Source organism: Chlamydomonas reinhardtii, chromosome 3, assembly GCF_000002595.2.
Source record: "Chlamydomonas reinhardtii strain CC-503 cw92 mt+ chromosome 3, whole genome shotgun sequence".
NCBI classification, from domain to species: domain Eukaryota; kingdom Viridiplantae; phylum Chlorophyta; class Chlorophyceae; order Chlamydomonadales; family Chlamydomonadaceae; genus Chlamydomonas; species Chlamydomonas reinhardtii.
Window position 1 is genome coordinate 8,603,896 of NC_057006.1, and position 22,303 is coordinate 8,626,198.

A 22,303-nucleotide genomic window follows, 5' to 3' on the forward strand; every position below is an offset into this window, starting at 1 on the left:
ATGTAATCCAACTTACAACGTGTCTCCAACCTTGCGCTTCTTTATCCTTGCCTGCCTTGTGACACGTAGCATCCTGCAACTGACGGATTCCATCCCATTCCCTGAATGGGTTGTAGTGAGTGCTACTCTACGGCAAGACCTCGGACCTTGCCTACGCTTAACCCATCGGATGTAGGTATCCCGTCAAAACGTCGGCGGCCCCAAAAGCACGCGGCATGTGCAGCTGCACCGCCTTGCCAGGGCGCGCAGTTCAGTTAATACTCTGGCACATCATAATCAGCACATGCGTACCTGCCCCCAGCCTACATCAGTACTAGCCTATTCCTGGCGGCAGCGCCGGCAGCATGCCTCTTTCAACCGTGCACCTCCCGCGCCGTGCATCGTCCGCACCCGTTGCCCGGCTTCGCATTGCATGCCACACAGTTCGGTGACGGCGCCCTTCTTGGCGCCCTTCCTCCATGGTCTTCCGCGTTCTTCACCGCTCCAGTCTCAGCCCCGCGCGGCAGACACACGCGCGCGCGGGGGGCCTCTCCGAGTCCTCTCGTTCTCCATCTCTCGCAGCCCTGTTGTGAATGCACTCGCCGCTCCTAATCGCTCCAACCTCTCCTCCCCCGCAGCAAATAGTGCCATTTCGGTTGCGGAATTCAAGTGGCGCTCCAGCACCGATGCGCCCTGCCGCACTCCCACAGCAACTGGCGGCAAGGCTCAGCGCCGGCCGAACAAACGCCACGTTATAGATGCGGGCCCCAACAACCAGGGCGCAAGGCAGCCTCACTCGCGTAAAGCGCGACTTGCACGCGCAAATACTTTCATCCACATAATTTGATAACGGCTGCGCCATTGTTTAAGCCTCCGCAGGAAAATTAGGGAAACCCATACACTGCTCATCGGGGGGGAAACGTGCATAAGTGATGGGGCACCTCGGCCTCAGCTGCGGCCTGTGCCCCAAGTTTATAGCTTGAGTCCTTCACAGGAAAGCACTTGCTCCCTGAAACACGGTGGTAAGCAACGAACCAAAAACCCAGGTAATGTTACCCGACAACACACTCACTTAGGCAAGGCACACCAAAAAGAACACGGGCACATATCTCTACCAAACACGTTACGACACACACCCGCACTCATAGGACGCCGCACGTGGGCGGCACCATCGTCAATGCTGTCTTGTCCCGGGAGGGCGGGGCACATCGGTAGCCCGCCCCCGAGTCAACTAGTGCCGCAGCCGCAGCTGCGGCCGCACCGCGCTGTCGCCATGTACGCTCCATGCCACGCCAGGCAGGGGCCAGGGCCAGGCCGGGCCAGGCTGGGGCTCGGCGCCCCAACCAAAGTCTGACCCACCCGCCCCCAAGCGCGAAGCCACCACGCAGCCTGACTCTCCCCCTCTACGCGCGGCCGCTGCCGCCGCCGGTGCCGGTAAGGCGACGCTCGCGCTTGAGCACCGCGGTGTGCATGTGCCAGTAGTCCACCGCGCTGACCGCCAGCGCCGCGATTGCGGGCGCCGCCAGGTTGTGGGTGGCGTACCATAGCCCGCCCTGCGCCAGCACGTCGGCGGCGGTGATGGCGCCCGCCAGCGCCGCCGCCTCGCCGCGCGTCTGCAGCCAGGCGGCCGCCACGAAGCGGAACGCCTCGGCGGCGCGTGCGGCCTCGGCTGGGCTGGTGTGCACGTCGGCGGCCATGGTGCGGTAGTACCTGGCGGCGGCGGGAGAGGGAGTGCGTGAGCCAGGTGAAACGCGGGAGAGGTCGGAACAAAATGCTTAGCAACTGCGACAGCTCCAAGCGCTGCCCTGTCCATAGCATTGCAACCCTACGCCGCGGCCCTACCGCTTTAAACCGCCTCCCCATCCCCCACCCCACCGCCAGCACCCCTCTGCCCCGCCGCCCCACCTGTCCGCGTTCTGGCTGGCCGTGGCCACCAGGTCGTACTCCTCCGCGCTGACGGACAGGTCCAGGCTGCGGCCCACGCCGCACCCCAGCGCCGTCAGCACCAGCGCCAGCGCCGCCAGGTAGGTGTCCTGGCCCTCCAGGCCCGCGCCGCTCAGCAACTGTGTGGGCGGCAGCAGAAGAATGAGGTGATGACAGGAACTGGTGACCAGAGGAGAGTCTCAGCTCCCCTCCCCTCCCCTCCCCTCCCCTCCCCTCCCCTCCCCTCCCCTCCCCTCCCCTCCCCTCCGCTCCCTTCCCCCTCCCCGCCTCACCTGTCCGTACATGCCCACCGCCGCCATGATGCCGGCCTGCCCCGCCGGGAACAGCAGCAGCGTGAGCGGCAGCACCTCCAGCGCCACCATGCAGCCCACCTGCGCGCGGCTCATGCTGCTCAGCCAGGGCTTCTGCAGCTCCAGCTGGCCGTCGTGCACGTCCTGGAGGAGGCGGGGAGGGGAGGAGGCGCAGGGGAGAGAGGGGGGGAAGGGGGATCAAGAGGACGGGGGGAGAGGGTGCAAATGCCAGTGGCGGCAAGCCACTGGTGCCAGACGCGCAGGAGGCTATATGTCAGCCCTCAGGCACTCCAGGATGCGAGCTAAAGCGCGGCAGCGCTCACAATGCGCTGTACCGCTGTGTGTCGCTCACACCTACCCCCTAGCCCCACGTGCCCCCGCCCCCTGTCCCTGCCCCGCCCTCTGCCACACACCTGCAGCGCCGGCACCGCCTGCGCGGCGGCGGGCGTCCAGCTCCACATGCGCAGCGCGGCCAGCGGCAGCGCCGCCGCCAGGCCAGTGCCCACGGCCGCCAGCGTGTCGGCGTTGAGGCCGGCGCCCCCCCAGGGGTCCTTGCCCAGCAGCGAGGTCACGACGACCGCGCCCACCGTCACAACGCCGCCGAGCACCACGCTGGTCTGCAGCTTGGACTCGGGCGCCTCCGCGGCGACCAGCGAGTCCAGCAGCTCGTCCTCGCCGTCGCTGAGGAGGACAGGGAAGGGGAGGGGAGGAGGGCAGGGAAGGTAGAGGCGTGCACAGGCGAAGCGCGGAGGGGTTGAATCGGGCGATGGGTGAGGTAGGATTTCAGTGGGGCCGACATTTCAGGGGAGGTCCTGGGGCCGACTGTTGCTGAAAAGCATATTTGAGCTGACGAGGACGCGCGGGCTGTTGCAAGCAATGCAGGTAGCCCTGGCGGAGCTGGTCCAGCGAAATGCCTCCAACCCTGAAACCCCACGATGGCCGCCCAGACGGGCGTGCTTGTCTCACCCGACGCGAGATAGCAGAGTTTGGAGGCGACGACCAGCTGCAGTGAACGGGTCCACTGAGGGCGCAGCGCCAGAGGGCTGCGTTGTCGTGTTGCTACCCTCCGGAAGCGCCGCGCAAGCAGACCCCGCGCGGCTAAGCGGCAGGGTCTTGCTTCCCCGACGCTGCAGGCGTGAGCAAGGAGGGGCGGCGAGCAGGCTGCCGCTACCAGCGCGAGAAATCCCGGCCGAGCCGGCCCGCTGCAGGCACGCCATTTTGCAGTCTCCGAGCTGCTGACTACGTAAGGATAGTATATATGCAGTAAAGCAGGTCCACTGCACAAGGGACACCGCTACGCCCCGCTACACGCTCGCTCGTCAAGTAAGAGCGACCCAGGCGACTTCTTCAAGTTCACTATGCCCCTAGGTTGTGTATATAATTATGCTCAAGTTATGGTATGTCAATGGCCCACCCGCACTGCAGATTTGGGACAAGGTCCCTGGCGATTTGGTCGCGGTCGGTGACATCAGGGCCCCTTCACACCCCTCATCATCGATGCGACATCGGTCCTCGCGGGAACTTGTCACTCCCATTTGTGCACGCTTGCACAGCCCAAGGGAGCTTCAATCAGGTTTGCGAGGACCTGTTGACACTCAAAGGATGGTGTCGCGCTGTGTGGGATGTTGCAGCATCCCTCGCTGGGTCCGGGAGGCCGAAGCCGATGCGACGCCCCACAGACAGTTGCAGCCATCGGTGGCCAAGTGTGGGATGAGGAGGTGAGGGGGGCTTGCATGAAGGGCTGGTGCTGGCTGGCCGTCCAGGCGGGAGATTTAAGCGGCAATGCTCGCTCACTCAGTCCCACCGCTCCTCTGCCCGCCTGTCGCTGACGCCTGCTGCCATGATATGGCGATTACCGCTTGCGATGACGTGACGATGGGGCGGACGGGCATCGATTCACCGGCGCTTGGGGAGTTGTCCCGTGGCAGTCAGGGGTCGTGGCGGTGTGGCGCCCGCCAAGACGGATGTGTCACGCCTGCCCTTCTAACCTTATTCGCCGTCATGGAACACTGCCGCATCAAGTGTGTAGTATCTGCAGCTTACAGTTGCTGTGAGCCCCAGCATGCAAGCCTCTCCCGGTTGCATTCCCCAGAGGCCCTGCCCCGTGGCCCCCCGTACTGTTTCAGTCGTGCGTGATCAACGCTGTCCCAGTGTCCCCTGCTGGGGACCTGGGGTCTGGGCATTAGCTGCCCCCTACGGGACTTTACCAACCTGCCTTAACACTGTCCCATCGCACATCCCAGTGTCCCCTGTCTCGCTTGTTCGCCGGCAGCAGCCGGGCAGCAGATTCCCGCAGCAATCACACACCTAGCAAACGCCGCTGGGCGTTTAGCCCCTGCTACAGAAACCCAGTTTGCTGGGGCCCACACCCCCAGCAATAATACCCTTGCTCTCCCATGCACCAGCACATCAAACAACATGCACCATGCGTGACTATTGACATGCAAAACCGCAGCTGTGTCTTGTGAATCAAGTCGGGGCGGTCGGGCACACACCCGCCAATCCCTGGTCACCCGCGATGGCGGAACTGCCCCCGCGTTCAGCTCTGGCTCACTCAGGCAGCGTATGCATGCATGCAGGCAACACACAGCATCGGTATTGCAACATAGCAACTGCCCCACCCCATTACGGTACTAAGAATCACTGCCCCTCTCCCGCCATGTTATATCATGTGTTGAGTGCTCGAGTGGTGTCTACACGCCCGAGATGCGGCGGATGCGCAGCGGCACGGCGCCCGGCGGCTGCTGCCAGTCCTCCAGCACGAACACGGTGCCCGGCGCGCCGCGCGTGATGCGACCCGGCCGCCCCATGGGCTGGCCCAGGGCCGGGCCGTCCTGGGCCGTGAAGGAACACAGGAAGGACCGGCGCTGCAGCCCATCACTGCTGCTGCTGCCGCTGCTACTGCTGCTACTGCCGTCGTAGCCCGCCACCACGGCGCTGGCGCCCGTGAGCGGGTCCAACCGCCGCACCTGGCAGCGGTCGCGGTCGGCCAGGTACAGGTACACGGGGGGCGTGGCTGCGGCGGCTGCGGCGGCTGTGGCAGTAGAGGAGGGGGCACGGTTGAGTGCCAGGATGGGGACTTCTGTTAGGCCGCCAGGTGACCATACGCTGCTGGCATAAGGGGAGGTAAACAAACTTGTTGGGTACTTCTGTGTGAACTCCATTTGCAGCACGGACTGCTGCCGGCGGGGCTGTTGGCTCTGTTGCGCCTGCGCCTGCGCATGTTGCTGCTCCCGCAGCACGTAGTGTGGGAAGCACAGGCTGGTGCTGGAGGGCGGCTGCGTGAGGGCGCCGCTGTGCAGCACGCCGCCGGCACCACGGGGGTCGCAGGCGTCTACGGACACAGGCGAAGTATCGGCGTACAGCAGGTAGGCGGCGGCCGGCTGCTGCTGCTGCTGCTGCAGGCGACCGCTGTCCGCAGCGCCAGCAGGAGTGGTGGCAGTTTGTTGAGGGGGCTGTGGCTGCTGGGGTGTGAGCTCGTCGAAGGCGATGCCGAGCAGGGGCGTGCCCAGCCCCAGCGGTACCGCGATGCAGGCGCCTGTGGCCAGGTCTACGCGGAGGCCGATGGGTGCGGCATGGCCCACTGTTAGCAGCGGCACTGAGCCCAAAGGAAACCCGTACAAAGCTGCGGTGACGGGTGTGTAGCGCGGCAGCAGGAGTACTGAGTCACCCTGGCGGCCGGCTGACCCGGGCGTGAACACCATGTCTACGAGCCCCGCCGCCGCCCACTGCTGCTGATCGCTTGCAGCAATTGCAGCAGTTGCTGGGAAGCCCATGCCGAGAAGCCAATCGCCGGACACGTTGGCACTGAGGACGGTGCGGGCGGCCCCCGTGGTGAGGTTGATATGCCGGACCAGCAGTGTGGACCTGGCGGCACCCATCGGGTAGTAATCGTAACGACGTCCCACGCTGACGATGCTGGCCCACACCAGCTGCGTACCGGCTGCATCAGTCGCCATCACGGCGCCGCGCCTTGCGCCGGCATTCAAGGCGTCACCAAAGTACGGAGTGTATGAAGAACTGGGGTTGTAGTAGTCGTCGCTGACGATACACACCGGGTCGACCGACAGATACGCTGGTGGTGTGATGTTGTAGCTCCAGTTCAGGGGCACAGTGTCGTTGACGGTCTGAAGCACTGCGCCAGTGAAGCCGTCCATCTGCACAAATGCGGCTGACACGCTGCAATTCACGTTAGCGGCCATGACGCTGTCCCCATCCTGCGTTGGCATGTATGTTGTCTGAGCGCCCGCTCCTCCAGCGACAGGCACGGTGGGCACATACAATCTGCGTGCGGCGTACACGCAAGAAAAAGTTTGTTGGTTGACATGTGGTGGTGTGGGTGTGCGAGGTCAAGGCCACGGGCCAGGGCTACGCTGTGTTTCCCTGGTGCCGTGCCGTTTCCCTGGTGCCGTGCCGCAGGCATGAGCGCATGAACACGAGGCCCTACATACGTACTCGTGCGATCCTGATGTAAACCGTCTCATCTTTGCCGTGCCCACCTGTTCTTGGTGTCGGAGAGGAACCGGCGGAGGTCCACTGTTGCGGGAAGTGAAGCCACGTTCAAGGCCACACTGGAGATGTTTGCCATCGTGTCAGTGTCCACGGCCGATATAAGTCCAGGCTTGGGGGAAGGGTTTGGGTATGCATTGCCGGCAGATTTTGGCGAACGCCGAGCCGGGGGAGTCCTTGCTGCGTCGCCGGGGACACATGCCAGGATGGTAATGGCCAGGATCCGTAGCACAGGCGTCCGCAGCTGCGGCATTCTTTGCCAGCTGGAGAGGTTCTAGCGAGATAGTTGATAAACGCGCGCAACCTTCTTAGGAAATCTGGAATAGTGATACGCGAGAAGGACGACAAAGGTTCTGCTCATAGAGCGATAGTTGCGGTTTTGCTATGGGTGATGCTAATCATTTGTGGGTCATCAATGAGAGTGAGTCTCTAAGAGGAGAAGTCCCGATCCACCCTCGGAAAGACCTGGGTCTATCCCGGTGTATGTAGCGTCAAACGTATGCAATGTTTTATGTGTCTGGCATCGGTGTGCGATAGCAGTCCGACTACCGGCTACTTGGGGTCCGTCGCACATGTCAGACCGGACTACGCTCACCCCCAGGATTGCCACTTGCCAGGAAAGAGCGAGTCAGGGCCCTGCAAGCATATGGTGATGTACAGTGTGACGTCCGGGCGAATCCTCGCAACTTGTCGCAGAGGGTCCTGGCGTGTCGGCGTGAAGTCTGGATCCACAGCACGCCCCGCAGCACCGCAGCTTTCGTTTCCCGCCCCGAGCAACGTCATCAAGGCGCAATCATGGCAGCCTCTTCTACATATAAAGGAATGATAGACATTGCTGCGCTTCCATTGAAAGCAAACTCACAAAGGCGGGGATTTCACTTGGACGCTACTGTGTTAGCCTTGCTTCCGACTTGCTTCTGCGTTTCTACCTGTACGTTCCTGAAGCTCCCATATTGTTTGCCGGACCCAGAGTGGTGGCGAGAGGGGCTCACGCAGCTTGCTGCTTTTATCGTCGCTCTGCAGCTCGCTTGTGGGCGAACTTGGTGCCAGCCATGGTTGCAGTTAGAGCGCTAGAAAGATATAATACGTTGCCAGAGCCCAAGACCTTTCGTCCAAGTTTGCCGCCAACGCAAGGCGAGAGCTCCCAAACGCTCGCGATTGGCTGCAGTAGACCTCAACTAGTGATTGCATAGATTATTAGTCTTCGCCTGAGTCTCAGGTCGCATGGTCGAGATACCACCACGCCCTTGGCCCGCCTCGCCACACCCCAGTCCCTCCCAGGTCGTGAACACGCCGTGGGCCTGAGGCCGCTGCCTTGCACGGTCATTGCCGATGGCGGCTTACGCGCCTGAGCTGCCAGGCGTTGGCGGGGCGCAGCCCCAGACCTCCGTATCGCTGGCGGCAGCGGCTGCCGGGGGCGTCCCGGCTGCCGCTGCAGGGGGCGACGAGTACCTAGCAACGCAGGTGCGCAGCATACGGCTGGACACTGTAAACAGACAGGCCAGGTGTAGGGCTCACAGGAATATGAGCAAAGGGGCCAAAGCGCCTGGCCTGGCCTGGCACGTACCCAACAACCTCGTTTCACCCCTCCGCTCCCCCGCGACACCTGCTGCTCGTAGATCCTGGACCCCTGGCTGTTGGGTGCCACACAGAAGCCGGGGCTGCACCTGGCACCCCCCGGCAAAGCCCAGCTGGGGGTGCTACCAGCGGTATCCATGGCGCCCGCGGCAACTGGCACGGTGCCCGGCGAGGCGCGGCACCCGCTGGAGCAGGGGCCGCCGCCGGATGCGGGTGCGGGTGATGGTGCGGGCGCGGACGTGGACGTGGACGTGGTGGTGCTGGTGGCCACCGCCACTGCCACCACCACTGCCACTGCCACTGCGATGGCGGCAGCGACTGCTGCTGCCACTGTTGCTGCTACTGCCGCACCCAGTGCTGACGTCGCGGCTCCTGAAGCCGCTGGCTGTGCAAGCGCGGGCCTGCGGGGTGGTGCTGCGGCTAGCGTGGGAGGCACGGAAGCCCGTGCCTGTGCATCAGAGGAGCGGGAGGCAGATGCAGTGGCGGCACCCGGGTCTCCCCAGCTGCAGCCCGTGCTTGAGGCTGACACAGCGGCTCCTGGGGTGCCGAGGGCCCCGGCTGGCGCTGGGCATGATTCTCATGCAGTGCCGATCGCTGGCGAGGACGCCGTGCGGCACCAGCACCAGCACCAACAGCAGCAGGAGCTCCGGGAGCAGCAGCAAGAGCAGCAGCAGGAGCAGCAGCAGGAGCAGCGCACCATTGGCGATGCCGCCGGACCTGACGCCCCCGGGGGGTTAGCGCCTGGCTCCAGTGGCGCTGCCGCCGTTTCGGCCCCGCCGCCGCCCACGGCTGTCCTCAATGACGGGAGTATCCACGGCCTGCCCGAGGGGCTCACGAGGCTCACAGGGGAGGAGCAGCAGCAGCTGCTGCTGCTGCTGGGGGCGGGAGGGGCACCTGGAGGTGGTGCTGACGCGGACGCGGGGGGCGTGGCTGTGTGTGGTGGCTCCCAGGAGGACCCCACGCCGCCACACCTGTCGCTGCACCTAGGACTGGAAGCGCCGGCCCCGGGGGCCGCACAGCAGCAGCAGGAGGGGGAGAAAGAGGAGGAGGCAACAGCTGATGCAGGGGCGGGCGTGACTGGTGTTGCAGATGGCACACTAAGTGCAGGAGCAGCCGCTGGCGCGGCTGCTGACGTGTCCGGGGGTGCGGCGGCACGGGAAGCTGCTATTGGTGGTGCTGGGGGGTCGGTTGCATCAGGGCGCGGCGATGCGGAAGGCGCTGCGGACCAGGCCCAGGCCCAGGCGGACCTCCCGCAGTCGCAGCGCCAGCAGCGGCAGCAAGAGCTGGAGCAGCAATCGCTCGCGGGGCCCAGCCTGCAGCTGAAGCTGGGCCCAGGGATGGGGCTGGGGCTGGACGAAGGGGCGCCGCACGCTGACGCGGTGGCCGCGGCTGTGCATGCGCCGGGGGACCAGGCCGTGGCCGCGGCCGGCCAGGCTGATGGGCGTGCGCAGCCGTGCGGCCAGGCGCAGGCGCAGGAGCCTGCCGCCGCAGGGGCGGCAGCTGCACTGGGTGCGGAGTCCAGGGTCGCCGGCGGCCAGGGACCAGATGCGGCGCTGGAGCATGACGGCAGCCCCGGACCTGGACCTGGACCTGGACCTGGACCTGGACCTGGACCTGGACCTGGACCTGGACCTGGACCTGGACCTGGACCTGGACCTGGACCTGGACCTGGCGCTGGCGCTGGCGCCGCCGATGCAGAGATGGCGGGTGTGGCTGAGGGGCCAGTGCCACAGGACGTCACGGGGGATGTGCGCCGTGCCGGGGTGGCCATGGACACGGATGAGCCGCAGCCGCAGCCGGCGGCGCAGCAGGCTGTGGAGCTGGTTGGAGGAGCGGGTGCGGGTGGAGGTGCACATGTGCGGGTGGAGGAGGCGGCAGCCGGAGCTGCAGATGTCGGTGGGGCGGGCACCTCCACGCCGATGGAGGTTGACGCCGGTCAGGGCGCGGAGCCGCAGGCGGCTGCGGCTGTTGCGAGCGGCAGCAGGGGGCCGGAGGACCAACTGGGCTCGCCGGTGGGTGGCGCGGCGGCAGCAGCGGCCGCCGCCGCCGCCGTGCTGACGGTGAGCCGGCTGGCTGCGGCTCTGAACCCCTTCGACGCCTCGCAGTCGCAGTCCCAGCAGCCGTCCCTGCATATCCCGCTGCTGCTGCTGCCGGAGCTCACTCCGCAGACCTCACCTCCACAGCCGCAGCCGCTGCATGGCCAGGCGAAGGTGCTGGCCACGCTCCAGGCTGCGGATTCGCAGGCAACGCAGGAGACGCAGGAGGCACTTATGCCGCGGCCCCAAATAGCAGAGCAGTTGCAGCCACAGCTACTGCAGCCGCGCCAGCAGCAGCAGCAGCAGGCTCAGACCGGGGCCCAGGAGGAGGCAAAAGCGAGGGCCCCGGTCCCGGAGACGCAGGCGTCGCAGGAGACACAGCAGGTCAACGCACGAGAGCGCCATGGTGGTGGAGGCTCCAGGTCACAGGGCGGCTGCGGCGAGGGCGGCGCCGACCACGTCGCCGCCACACTGGACGATGTGCAGCAGGCACTGCAGGAACAGCCGCAGCCGCAGGAACAGCCGCAGCCGCAAGCGCAGGAGCTGCAGCCGCAGGAGCCGCAGGAGCTGCAGCCGCAGGAGCCGCAGGAGCAGGAGCCGCAGGAGCTGCAGCCGCAGGAGCTGCAGCCGCTGCTGCTGCAGCAGCTGCAACAGGAGCAGCTGCAGGAGCAGCCGCAACAGGAGCCAATTGAAGAGCCAAGCCAGGCGCAGCAGGGTGAGGCCGCGACTGCGGGCGCCAAGCAGCTGTCTGCGGCGGCGGAGGGTCCAAGGCCGGGGGGCCAGGCGGAAGCGGAGGCGGAGCAGCAGCCGGGGCAGGCGCAGGGGCAGCTGGCGGGCGCCGGGCCTGGCCCTGGCGCTACAGCCGCCGCTGATGCTGCTGTCGCTGTTCAAGCGGCGGTCGACGAGCTCTCCTCGCAGCAGCAACAAGCACAGCCGCAGCAGCAGCCGCAGCAGGCGGATGGGGCGGTCGCAGGGACTGCGCCCGCGCCTGCAGGTGGTGACGCCGGTGCAGCCGGGCCCTCACCGCCGCGGGCAGTAGCCGCAGCCGCCGCTGCCGCCGCGGCTTCAGTGCCTCGGGCGCCTGCGCCGGCAGCCGGCAGCCCAGTGACCCCAGTCAGCGGCACGGGCGGGCGGAGCCGGCTGCCAGGGCCTAGCGCCGGAGCCGGCGATGGCGATGGCGGCGTGGGTGACGATGCCGGGGGCGGCAGCGCCGGCCGCGCCACCGCCGCAACCTGGGCGGCTGCAGGCAGCGCGCCGAGCCCCACCGCCGCCGGCGCCACCCCCGGCGCCCCGCTGACGCCCACCCCCACACTGACTGGCAGCGGCGACGGCACGCCCCTGACCGGCACGGCTGCTACTGCCACAACCACCACGTGCGGCGGCGGCAGTAGCGCGGGCAGCCCCAGCTGCAGCCTGGGGCTGGTGGGCAGCCTGGCGGCGGCGGCGGAGGAGCTGTCGCGTGTGCACAAGGGTGCGTGTGTGTGTGTGTGTGTGTGTGTGTGTGTGTGTGTGTGTGTGTGTGTGTGTGTGTGTGTGTGTGTGTGTATGCGCGTGCATATAGGGCTTTCGGATTACGCTGCACGCGGCATGGAAACTTACGGAAAGAGTGGTGCTAACGTGACACCCCTTCCTGGATCTTGTTTGGTCCAGCACCGTATTGTGTTAAAGTCCATCGTGTCTCTCCCCCGGTGCCGCCCCCCCCGGTTTACTTATCACCACTACTACTCCAGACTACTTGCTTTCAATAGGAACTTAGTATTTTTAGCGTTAGCCGCCACGGAAACACGGGGGAGCCAGCAGCCTGCCGCTGGCGAAACAACGGTATGGAATGCGTCGCGTGTGCCCGCTGTACCTCTGGACGTCGGCACTTCACTTCATATTTGATACACACCATCCCATGGATGGCTACCCCCCCCGCCGCCGCCGCCGCCTCCGGCGCTGCAGGCCTGGTGTCCGGCGACTGCGACCGCTGCCTGGCCAGTGTGGTGGTGACGGAGGAGCTCAAGACCGCCATGGCAGCGGCGGGCGTGAGGGCCAGCCTGCGCGGAGTGACGGCGGACAGGGAGCACCAGAAGGTGGGGACAAGGGGGGGGGGCGGGGGGGGCGGGGGGACTGGGGAGGTTGCGCACCAGCGCGATGCTCCAGGTGTTTACTAGCCAAAAGTATTGCACACCGGATATCAAACCTCACCCCTGTTCCGCACATGCAGCGCCTGAATCGCTGGGAGGTGCTGCTGATGCGCGCGCGGCAGCAGCAGGGCATGTGGGACGAGCTCACCACCGTCACCGGCAGAGGCGGAGCCGCCGCTGCAGGAGGCAGCAGGCGCCGGAAGCGCCAGCGCGCAGGCAGCGGCGGCGGCGGCGCCAACAGCACTCACCAGGCCGGTGCTGCTGGCGGCGCCGCTGGGGCGGCTGGGGCGGCCGCGCTCGACCAGGCGGAACAGCAGCAGCAGCAGCAGCAGCAGCAGCAGCATCAAGCTAAGGAACATGGGGAGGGGGAGGGGGAGCTCATGGGGGATGGCGAGGAGGAGGAGGAGGAGGCAGCTGTGCCGGACAGCGATGAGGAGCTGTCGGACTTTGGGCCGGACGAGCAGTGGCTGCTGGTGAGCTGGGGGAGGGGGGCGGAGGCAGGGGAGGGGGGCGGAGGCAGGGGAGGGGGGCGGAGGCAGGGGAGGGGGGCGGAGGCGGGGGAGGGGGGCGGAGGCGGGGGAGGGGGAGGGGCGGGCTTGCGGTCACTGCGGTGAGGCGGGAGGCAGGGATGAGGGGCGCCTGCACCTTGGCCTTTCTCAACTCGCCCATTTGCCTCGCCTTCCGATCATGCAGACCGAGGCCTTTGTGACACCGCCGCCGCCTTCTGGCAGGCCGGCAGTCGCATCAGCAGCACCAGCAGCAGCAGCAGCACCAGCAGCACCAGCAGCAGCAGCAGGAGCGCCAGCGGGAGCAGCTGCAGGGGCTGTGCTGGCGCCAGCGGGTGCGGGTGCTGATGGGGTTCCTGGTGGCGAGGGCGAGGCGGACGCGATGATGGACGTGGACATGGTCGCCGCCACCGCCCTCACCACCGCCACCACCACCGCCACCACCACTGCGGCCACTGCCACGGAAACCAGCAGGTCGCCCTACAGGGGCACGGCAGGAGCCGGCGGCCCCGAGGGCGCTTCTGGCGGTCATGGTGGTGGTGACGGTGGTGGCGGCGGTGGTGGCGGCGGTGTGGACGGCCGCCCTGCAGCCGCGGCGCCGACGGAAGCCGCTGCTGCCGCTGCCGCACCCGCCGCCTCGGGACCTGCTGGCGCAGTCGCACCTACGCACACAGCCGAGGACAGGGCGGCGGAACAGGCGCCCCAGCGGCTGCAGCAGTCGCCGCAGGGGCCGGCGGGGCAGCCGCTGCCTCAGGCCAGTGAGGACGAGACGCAGCCGCCCAGCCTGGAGCCGCCGCCACCCTCTGCCGCCGCCGCCGCCACGGCCGCCACTGCCGCCGGCTCAGTCCCGCCCAGCCCAGCTGGTCCTGCGCAGCAGTCACCACATGCTGGCTTGGCACACGCGGCCGCAGGTGCAGCGGGTGCAGCAGCGGCTGACGATGAGGAGCAGGAGGCAGCGCCCGCCGCCCAGGTCGGCTCTGTGGGCACCCCCAGCGCCGGCCGCGCTGCTGCACCCGCTGTGGAACCGGTGGCGGGAGAGGCGGCAGCAGCAGCAGCAGCTGGGCTGCAGCGCGGGACAGCTGCCACCACAGCCGCAGCGGCGGCCGCCAACGCCGCCTCCGCCACCAAGCCCCGCGCCACGTTTCGCGGCCTGGCCTCCGTCGCGGCGGCCACGGGCCTGAACGGCGCTGCCAGCCGCGCAGCCCTGGCGGGTGCGCCCGCAGGGCCCAGCTCGCACGTGCCTCCTTTCCCCGCCCGCCTGGATGGGTCCGAGGAGGGCAGCACTGTCACCGTCCCCGCCGCCGCCACTGCAGCTGCTGCTGCTGCCGGTGTGGGTGTCGGTGGCCAGGCGTCGCAGCCGCTGCTGACGCTGCAGGCGAGGCCGCCACCGACCGGCGTGTTAGGCCTGTTTCAGCAACAGCTGCAGCAGCTGCAGCCGCAGCGGCTGGAGGCGGCGGCGGCGGCGGCTGCAGGCGCCGCCACGACGACTGCCGCTGGCGCTGCCGGTGTCGGGGCTGGAGGGGTGCTGGCTGCAGCTCCCATGGAGCTTGCCGCGACTGAGCCGGCGGCCGCACCGGCGCTGACCGGCGGCGCTTGCACCGCCGGTCACGGCGGCCAAGGCCAGGGCCAGGGTGACGGCCAGGGTGACGGCCAGGGCCAGGGCCAGGAGGGGGGCCAGTTCGGGGGCGCGGGCGACAGCCAGGTGGTGTTTGAGCTGAACCTCAGTCTGGGACTGGGGCTCAGCGGCGGCGGCGGCCATGATGGTGGCGGGCCCGCCCTCCGGCAGCAGGAGCAGGTGGTGGCGGTGGTGGCAGCGGTGGCTGGAGGCGAGGGCGTGGGAAAGGACGGCAGCGGCGCCGCAGGAGCCGCAGGAGCTGCAGGTGGCGCTGGCGGCGAGTGCGGCGACGACGACTTCCCGCTGGCCATGACCTTTGGGGGCACCCTGGCCTCGCCCTCCACGCCGCCCACCGAACCGGACGCGGCGGGCCTGACGGCGGCGGGCACCACGGCAGCAGGCGGCGGTGCCGGCCAGGGCGAGGCGGAGGAGGGCGAGGAGGGCGAGGAGGCGCTGGGGTCCATGATGGTCCCCGCCACACTCGCTACCCTGCCATCGCCCGGCCGGGAAGACGGCGGCGGCGGCGGCGCGGGGGCCGCAGTGGCCACCACCACCGCGGGGCTGGATGGCAGCGAGGGCGCGGACGGCAGCGGCGGCGGCGATGCCGGCGCCTCGCACGCCGTGTCGCTGTCTTTTGGCTTTGTGCAGATGCCGCCGCCGCCGCCCCGGATGCCCGGCGCTAGCGCTGGCGGTGCTAGCGGTGCCGCTGGCGGCGGCCGTGCCGCTGCCGGGGCCGCCCTGCCGCCGCCCTCTCACCCTCACCCTCACTCGCAGCCGGGGCCGTGCTCCTCTGCGCTGGTGGTGGTGGGCTCACTGGCCTGCTACGCCGGCAGCGGCACACTGCCGCCGCCAGGCACACAGACGCAGACGGACCCCGAGACACTGCCGCGCAGCGGCGGCGTCGGTGGCGGCGGCGGTGGAGGAGGAGGAGCCGGCGGAGAATGCGCAGGCGTCGGCAGTGGCAGTGACGGGGCGGGTGCGCTGCCTGCCTCGCTCTCGGGTGCAGCCGCGGGGTCCAGCCGGTCGAATTTCAGCTTTGGGCGTGGAGCTGGCGGCCTGCGGGTTCGCGGCGGCGGCGGCGGCGGCGGCAGTGCCGGGGACGAGGACGCGTCCGGGACGCCCACCATTGCCGGGGGTGGCATGGGGCCGTTCGGGGCCGCGGCTGAGGCTGCCGCCGCTGACGGAGAGGAGTGCGAGGAGGAGGGGCTGCAGGAGGCGGAGCTGCAGGAGGAGGGGCTGCAGGAGGAGGACCGCGGGGGGGTGGACCTGGAGGGCGGCGAGGACGCCGACGTGGTTGACACACGGGAAGAGGAGGAGGCGGAGGAGGAGGAGGAGGCGCAGGCGGAAGCGGAGGCGGAAGCTGGTGAGGAGGAGCTGCTGCCCCCCACCGAGGACCAGCAGCACCAGCACCAGCACCAGCACCAGCAGGCTCAGGCGCAGGGGCAGCCGGCAGTCGGGCCGGGCAAGGGCCGCTCTGGTGCGGCGGCCGCGGCCGGAATGACGCGGCGCGGCTCTCAGGGCGCGGCTAGGGGCTCCGCAGCACCCGCAACCGCACGTGGCTGTGGCAGTGTGGGCAGCGCCAGCACAGGAGCTCGCCGGCCGGCGGCGGCGGCGGCTGCCGGTGCCAGTGCGCCGGCGCCGGTGCCGCTGGTGAGGCGGCTTAACTCGCAGGAGCGGCGCGCGGAGCGGCTGGCGGCGTCGCGGCGGCAGCAGCTGCAGCTGGCGGCGCTGGAGCGGAAGACCACTGGCGGGGCCGCCGTGACGGCTGCAGCGGGGGCGGCCAAGCAGCCCGCCGCGGGTGCGGGTGCAGGGGCGGGGGCTGGGGCGGCGCCTGGCCGGGTGGGGCTGTCTCCTTCCGTGCGGCCGCCGCAGCCGCCCGCCGCCAACGGGGCTCAGGGAGCAGTGCGCTCGCCATCGCCCTCACCCGGCCACACTGCAAAGCAGCAGCAACCCCCGCAGCAGCAGCAGGCGTGGCATATGCCGCGGCAGCAAGCGTCGCCACAGCAGCAGCCACCGAGGCAGAAGCCGACAACGCCCTCGGCGCTGCAGCAGCGCCCCCTCGCCAAGGCCGTCAGCATCAAGGTAGAGCCTCCCCCACATCCGCACCCGCACCAACACCCGCACCCGCAGCGCACACCGCCGCCTGCTCCGCGCGCCTCCCCCAAGGCCGCGGCCACCCCGGCCGGCAAGGGCGGGCTCCAACAGCACCAGCAGCAGCAGCCACGGGGTGCCGTGTCGCCGGCGGACCCGTCTGACCCCTACTACCTACCCTCGCTGCCCTCGCCCACCGACGGGGAGGAGGAGGCTGAGGCGCGGTGGGCTCGTGTGCGCGCGCTGGGCGACGATGCGGAAGAGGCAGAGGCCACGGCGGCACGGCGGCAGGACAAGAGCTCCTACCCGGCGCACAAGCGGCCGCGCCTGGACAGCCCGTCGGCCGCCGCGGCCACTGCCAACGGGAACGGTGTGGGCGCTTCCCCGCAGCGGCTGGGTGGGCTTGCCAGCCGCCGGCCACTGGCTGCCGCCGCCGCCGCCGCCGCCGGCACCACCAACACCACTGCCACCACCCCAAGGGCCGCGGCAGGTGCTGCCAAGCCCCAATCGCCCAGCGGACAGCCAACCCACGCGCCAGTGGCTCAGGACTCCTCGCCCACACGCCGCAGTCCCCGAATCAATCCGGATGCAGCTGTGCAGCTACCGCCGCCGCCGCCGCAGCAGCAGCAGCAGCAGCAGCCCTCGTCCTTGGCACCCAGTGGCGCATCTGCGGGCCCCGAGGCGGCAGCGGCGGCAGCGGCCCGCGCCAAGCAGACGCCGGCGGCGGCGCCCCAGGGCTCGGCCGCGCGAGGCGTGGTGCACCGGCGACGTGTGGTGTTCACACAGCCGGACAGTCAGGAGGAGGAGGAGCTCAGCTTGGCGGCTGCTGCTGCTGCTGAGACGGCGGCGGCGGCGGCGGCTGCAGCTGCTCAGGGCGGTGCGGAAGGCCGTTGGCTGGGCCGGCGGCGCGACGCAGATGGGCCTGCGACAGCGGCGGCGGCCTCGGCGGCGGCAGCACGGCAGCAGCGCACGCTGTCGCCTCTGGGTGCTCGGCCGCCGCTGCCGCCGGCATCGGCGAGGGCTGCAGGCGCGGCGCCGGGCCGTGCGGCGCCCACGGCCCGGCCCCGCCCCGCCGCTGCCACTGCCGCCGCTGCCGCTGCCCCGGTCGACTCGCTGGGCCTGCCTGCTGACCCAGACCACCTTTTCTCAAGGGCTGGGCCCAGCCCGGCGGCAGCGGCAGCGGCAAAAGCAGTAGCAGCCGGCGCTGCAGCCGCAGGCGGGGGTGTGGGCGCGGCCTCAGGCGGGGGTGGGGGCAGCCCCGGTCTGGGCCTGCAGTGGGGCCGCCGCGCCAGCCGCCGCAGCTCCGTCAGCACCGCCGCCACGCCCTTCGCGGCGGCAGCCTCCACTGCAGGCCGGAGCCGCAGCGCCGGCGCCACCGCCGCCGCCGCTGCGGGTGCTGGCGCCGCTGGTCGGGAATGCGAGCTGGTGGAGCTGGCGACGTCGGAGGAGGAGGAGCAGCAGCAGCAGGCGCAGGCGCAGGGGCCGAGGCCGCGGAGCCAGCGGCAGGGGCGCCAGCGGCAGGGGCAGCGGCGGCGCAGCTCGGCGGCGAGCCCCGCGGCGGGCCGGCGTGTGTCGACCGGCGATGACGTGGACAGCGGCGCAGAGGCCGGCGGCAGCGGGGACGAGGGCGGGGGCGCGGACGCAGGCGCGGCGGGTGCGGCGGGTGCGGCTGGGGACCCAGTCGGGGGTGTTGGGGCGGCGGCTGCCGGTGGCGGCAGGAGGAGGCAGGGGCCGGCGGCGGACGTTGGGAGCCTGGGCGGGCCGCGGCCGCACAAGCGGTTCCGCAGCATTCACGACATTGTGACCGACGGGCTGGAGGAACAGGAGGGGCAGGAGCGGCAGCAGGTGGCGGAGGCGCCTGGCGCCAGCGCGGCCGCCGCGCCAGCGGCCGCCGGCAAGCCCCCGGCCGCGCGGGCCAGCTCCGACGCCGCACCCCTCCGTCGCAGTTCCCGGCTGGGCACCGGCGGCTCGGCGGCCGGGGAGTCGCAGGCCGGCGGCAGCCGCCGCCGCTCGCACCCCTCCGCGGCCGCCGCTGCCGACGTCGGCGCCACACCGGTGCCGCTGCCGCTGCTGTCGCAGCCCAGCTCCTCCGACCCCGGCACACCCGACGGCGGCCGCCTGCGCAAGCGCGGCCCGCCCGCCGGCGCCTCGGGCATGGAGTCCCTCCTCCGCCGCACCAAGCGCCAGCGCTGCGCGGCCTTTGGCGGCGTCACCTTCGTCATCACCGGCTTCGCACGCAACCCGGGGCTGGGCACCAGTGACGGCGGCGGCGGCGGCGCAGCCGCTGCCGACGGCGACGGCGGCGGCGCGGTGCCCGGCGCCAGCCGCATGTCGCGCCGTGAGGTGGTGAACCTGATTGTGCGCAACGGCGGCACCATCATGGACGACCTGCCGCAGCCGGTCATGACGCCGGCAGGGGCGGGCGGTGGCGGCCATGGCGGCGGTGGTGCGGGCGGTGGTGCGGGCGGCGGGGCGTCGTCCTCGCCGGGCAAGGCGGCCGCCGCTGCCGCGGCGGCGGCGGCGGCGGCGGCTGCCGCCGCCGCGCCGTGCGCTGTGCGTCAGCTGCCGGATGTGGTGATTGCGGACTGCGCGGAGCGGCGCACCTGCAAGCTGCTGGGGCCGCTGGGGCGCGGCGTGCCGGTGCTGTCGGCGAGGTGGCTGAGGGACAGCGCGGCGGCGGCGCGCTTCCTGGACCCCTTCGCGCCGCCGCCGCCAGGGCTGGGCGGTGGAGGAGGGGGAGGCGGAGGAGCGGGAGCAGGGCAGGCGGCTGCGGTGCAGGACTACGTGTTGCATGCGCCGCGGCCGCACCTGCAGCAAGCCGGCGTGTTCGCAGGTGGGTGGCGGGCGGGTATGCATAATGCATCCCCCTGATCAGCCGCCAGGCTTGCCCTCGCACACAAGCAGTAGCCACACACGCAATAGACCACTCCTCTAGATCCTTAGAACCATGTCCCGCCCTCCCGGCCCCTGCCTTTGGTACGCTGCCCTGCTGCTGCCCCACCCCTGCCGCCTGCCCTGCCCCTGCCCCTGCTGCTGCCGTCTCAGGCGTGCGGCTGTACCTGGCGGGCGACGGCGCCTTCCGCTCCACCTTCGGCCGCGTGCTGTCCATGGCGGGGGCGCTGCTCATGGAGCAGTGGGAGGCGGCGGGGCCGGCGGCGCCGGGGGTGAGAGAGCGCGGGAGGGGGGGCTGCGCGGCGGGTGCTGCGGGGTCCACGGCATGCAGGCTGTGGCCGGTACCGACCATCCCCCATCTGACAACCCTTTGCTTCCTAGAACCCAAACTCCGGTCCCCACTCACCCCTGCTCCGCCCCCCGCCAGGCTCTGGGCTCGTGTGTGGTGGAGGCGGCGGTGGACCTGGTGGTCGCCGACGGCCCGCCCGCACCCGGAGGCAGCGGAGCAGCAGCAGCAGCAGCAGCACAGGCAGAGGCTGGCGGCGCCGGCTGCAGCCCGGCCGTGTCGGCGGCGGCGCTGCTGCCTGACGCGGCAGCGGCGGCGCGGCTGCTGGCGGGCAATGCGCCGCTGCGGCGGGCGGTGCGGTCGCTGGGCATCCCCGTAGTGGACAAGGAGTGGGCGGTGGGCGTGCTGCTGCGCGGAGCACTGCCGCCCGGATTTAGGCCGGCGGCGGCGGCAGCGGCGGCGATTGCAGTGGCAGCGGCTGCGCCTGCCACTGGCCGGAGGGAGCAGGTGGCGGCGACGGCGGTGACTCGCAGCCCACTGCCGCCGGCCCTGGCGGCTGCGGGTGCAGGGCGGTCGCCTGAGCTGCAGAAGCAGCAGGCACGGGCGCAGGCGCAACCGCAGTCCCGCCAGCAGCCGCAGCAGCAGCGCACTCCGCCGCCTCCAGCATCTGCACACAAGCAGCAGCAGCAGCAGCAGCAGCAGCAAGCGGGGCGTGCGACAGATGACAAAGCAAGCGCGCGCGTGGCTGCTGCGGCGGCGGCGGGTGCAGCAGTGGCGGGTGCGGCTCCGCCCTCCGCGCCGCCGCGCAGCAGCAGCCACAAGGCACCTGCTGCTCGTGCTCACGCCGACACCCACGGCCACAAGCACGCCGGCGACGAGCCAGTTGCTTCAGGGCTCGAGGCCGGCCAGGAGGAGCAGGAGGCGGAGGCGGCTGACGCCGCCGCGGGTGCGGACCGGCGCGGGACGCCCACGCGCACCGCACGCGGCGCTGTCGCAGGCAAGGCCGCGGCCGCCGCAGCTGCGGTCCCACAGCACCACCTCCGGCAGCAGCAGCAGCAGCAGCAGCCGTCCAGCTCGCCGGCAAAGGCCGCCACCGGCGCCGCTGTCGCTACCGGAGCCGTCGCCCCCACGTGCGCCGTGCCGCTGTACGACTTTGTGCGGTGGGTCCAGCCCGCCGCCGCGGCGCCCGCCGCACCCCCGGCGGCACTGCCGGGCGCGCCGCGCTTCTACGCCTCCTTCACGCGGCGCCCGCAGCGGCCGCGCGCCAGCGGGGCCGGCGCCTGTGACGACTGCGACCCGGCAGCGCAGGCGGAGGAGGCGGAGGCAGAGGAGGCGGCGGAGGAGGTGGCGGTGGGGGATGTGGTGGAGGTGGCGCCGCTGCCGGGGCAGGCGCTGCCGCCGGTGCTGGTGCTGGAGGAGCTGTGGGAGGAGGGCGCGGCGGCGGCGGCGGCGGCGGCGGCGGCGGCGGCGGCGGGCGGTGGTGGCGGAGCCGGGGGAGGGGGCGGGGGCGGCGGAGCGGGGGGTGCGGTGCGGCTGGCGTCGGGCCGGCTGCTGCTTCGCTCCGAGGTGGGTGTGGGGCTAGGGTCCAGGGCGGGCTGGGAGGTGAGATGCTTTGGGAGTACGTACATTGGTGGTTGCGATCAGCTTGCGCGTGATGGTGTGTTTGCATGATGTTTGGCGAGGCAGCTCGGCCTGGTGCGCCGACAATGCCAGCACCCCACTCACCACGCCCCTTCTGATCCTGCTCCTCGTGTCTGGTTGCTCGGCCGCACAGGAGACGCCCTTCCCGCTGGCCCCCGCGCCGCTGCCGCAGCTGTTCCGCTCCGCCTTCCGGTCCGAGCGCCTGCCGCTGGCCGCCCTCAGCACCCGGCTCACTGTGCACACCAGCGCCGCGGCGGCCGCGGCGGCCGCGGCTGTGGCTGCAGCGGCCACACCGCCGCAGCATATGTCATCTCCACGTGGCAGCGCTCAACAGCAGGGTCAGCAGCAGGGTCAGCAGCAGCAGGGGCGGCAGTTTGTGTGCCAGTTCGCGTACGACCACCGGACAACATCACTGGGCATGGCCATGCTGCAGTAGAGCAGCAGCAGCAGCAGCGGGCAGGAGGCAGAGACAGAGATGTAAGGAAGGTGTGGGAAAGGGTAGCAAAAGGGTAGGGGTAGGGGTATAGCAGCAGGAATAGCACAACCGTAGGTAGCAGCGGCGAGAGCAGTAGCGGGGAAGAGCGTGCGTGATCGTTGACACAATCATTTAAACGGTTGAGTTTGTGTGGTCACTGTGGTGATGCCTCATGCCGTGGCTCAAGAAGATGTCATATAGCCTCCAGACAGCATGACTGCTGGGCAACGGCATGAAATGCATTGGTGTGAGATCGCGGGGGCTGGGGGCGATGAGAGATTCCCCCCGCGGCCCGTGCCGCGGCCCGTGTGTGCTGCGATACTTGGCGTGCC

The 22,303-nt window shown here is 70.1% G+C and overlaps 3 protein-coding genes across 3 annotated transcripts; 1 reads left to right on the forward strand and 2 right to left on the reverse strand.

Annotated features, from left to right (window-relative positions):
• Positions 1 to 3,633, reverse strand: CHLRE_03g203121v5 (uncharacterized protein). Its single transcript, XM_001699386.2, has 5 exons — positions 3,180 to 3,633; positions 2,627 to 2,894; positions 2,196 to 2,357; positions 1,885 to 2,042; positions 1 to 1,689 (listed from the first exon to the last, which is right to left on the reverse strand). The coding sequence occupies exons 1-5, from the start codon at positions 3,428 to 3,430 to the stop codon at positions 1,383 to 1,385; spliced, it is 1,146 nt and encodes a 381-aa protein (XP_001699438.1). The 5' UTR covers positions 3,431 to 3,633; the 3' UTR covers positions 1 to 1,382.
• Positions 3,634 to 4,240: 607 nt separating this feature from the next.
• Positions 4,241 to 7,223, reverse strand: CHLRE_03g203233v5 (uncharacterized protein). Its single transcript, XM_043061417.1, has 2 exons — positions 6,713 to 7,223; positions 4,241 to 6,497 (listed from the first exon to the last, which is right to left on the reverse strand). The coding sequence occupies exons 1-2, from the start codon at positions 6,799 to 6,801 to the stop codon at positions 4,907 to 4,909; spliced, it is 1,680 nt and encodes a 559-aa protein (XP_042926646.1). The 5' UTR covers positions 6,802 to 7,223; the 3' UTR covers positions 4,241 to 4,906.
• A 350-nt stretch (positions 7,224 to 7,573) lies between these two features.
• Positions 7,574 to 22,255, forward strand: CHLRE_03g203345v5 (uncharacterized protein). The gene is made up of 9 exons (XM_043061420.1): positions 7,574 to 7,856; positions 7,994 to 8,186; positions 8,342 to 11,807; positions 12,281 to 12,411; positions 12,546 to 12,938; positions 13,159 to 19,510; positions 19,723 to 19,841; positions 19,997 to 21,421; positions 21,630 to 22,255. Exons 2-9 carry the CDS (start codon positions 8,055 to 8,057, stop codon positions 21,930 to 21,932), a joined length of 12,321 nt encoding a protein of 4,106 aa, XP_042926647.1. The 5' UTR covers positions 7,574 to 7,856; positions 7,994 to 8,054; the 3' UTR covers positions 21,933 to 22,255.
• Positions 22,256 to 22,303: the final 48 nt, after the last annotated feature.

What these genes read in the sequence shown, in the direction of transcription:
- CHLRE_03g203121v5 (XM_001699386.2), bottom strand. Translation starts at nt 3,430, where the DNA reads ATGGCGTGCCTGCAGCGGGCCGGCTCGGCCGGGATTTCTCGCGCTGGT. An exon ending in ACTCTGCTATCTCGCGTCGG is followed by an intron (nt 2,895 to 3,179) that starts GTGAGACAAGCA and finishes TGTCCTCCTCAG; the next exon opens with CGACGGCGAGGACGAGCTGC. An exon ending in AGGCGGTGCCGGCGCTGCAG is followed by an intron (nt 2,358 to 2,626) that starts GTGTGTGGCAGA and finishes CGCCTCCTCCAG; the next exon opens with GACGTGCACGACGGCCAGCT.
- CHLRE_03g203233v5 (XM_043061417.1), bottom strand. Translation starts at nt 6,801, where the DNA reads ATGGCAAACATCTCCAGTGTGGCCTTGAACGTGGCTTCACTTCCCGCA. An exon ending in CTCTCCGACACCAAGAACAG is followed by an intron (nt 6,498 to 6,712) that starts GTGGGCACGGCA and finishes CGCCGCACGCAG; the next exon opens with ATTGTATGTGCCCACCGTGC.
- CHLRE_03g203345v5 (XM_043061420.1), top strand. Translation starts at nt 8,055, where the DNA reads ATGGCGGCTTACGCGCCTGAGCTGCCAGGCGTTGGCGGGGCGCAGCCC. An exon ending in ACGAGTACCTAGCAACGCAG is followed by an intron (nt 8,187 to 8,341) that starts GTGCGCAGCATA and finishes TGCTGCTCGTAG; the next exon opens with ATCCTGGACCCCTGGCTGTT. An exon ending in CGGACAGGGAGCACCAGAAG is followed by an intron (nt 12,412 to 12,545) that starts GTGGGGACAAGG and finishes CCGCACATGCAG; the next exon opens with CGCCTGAATCGCTGGGAGGT.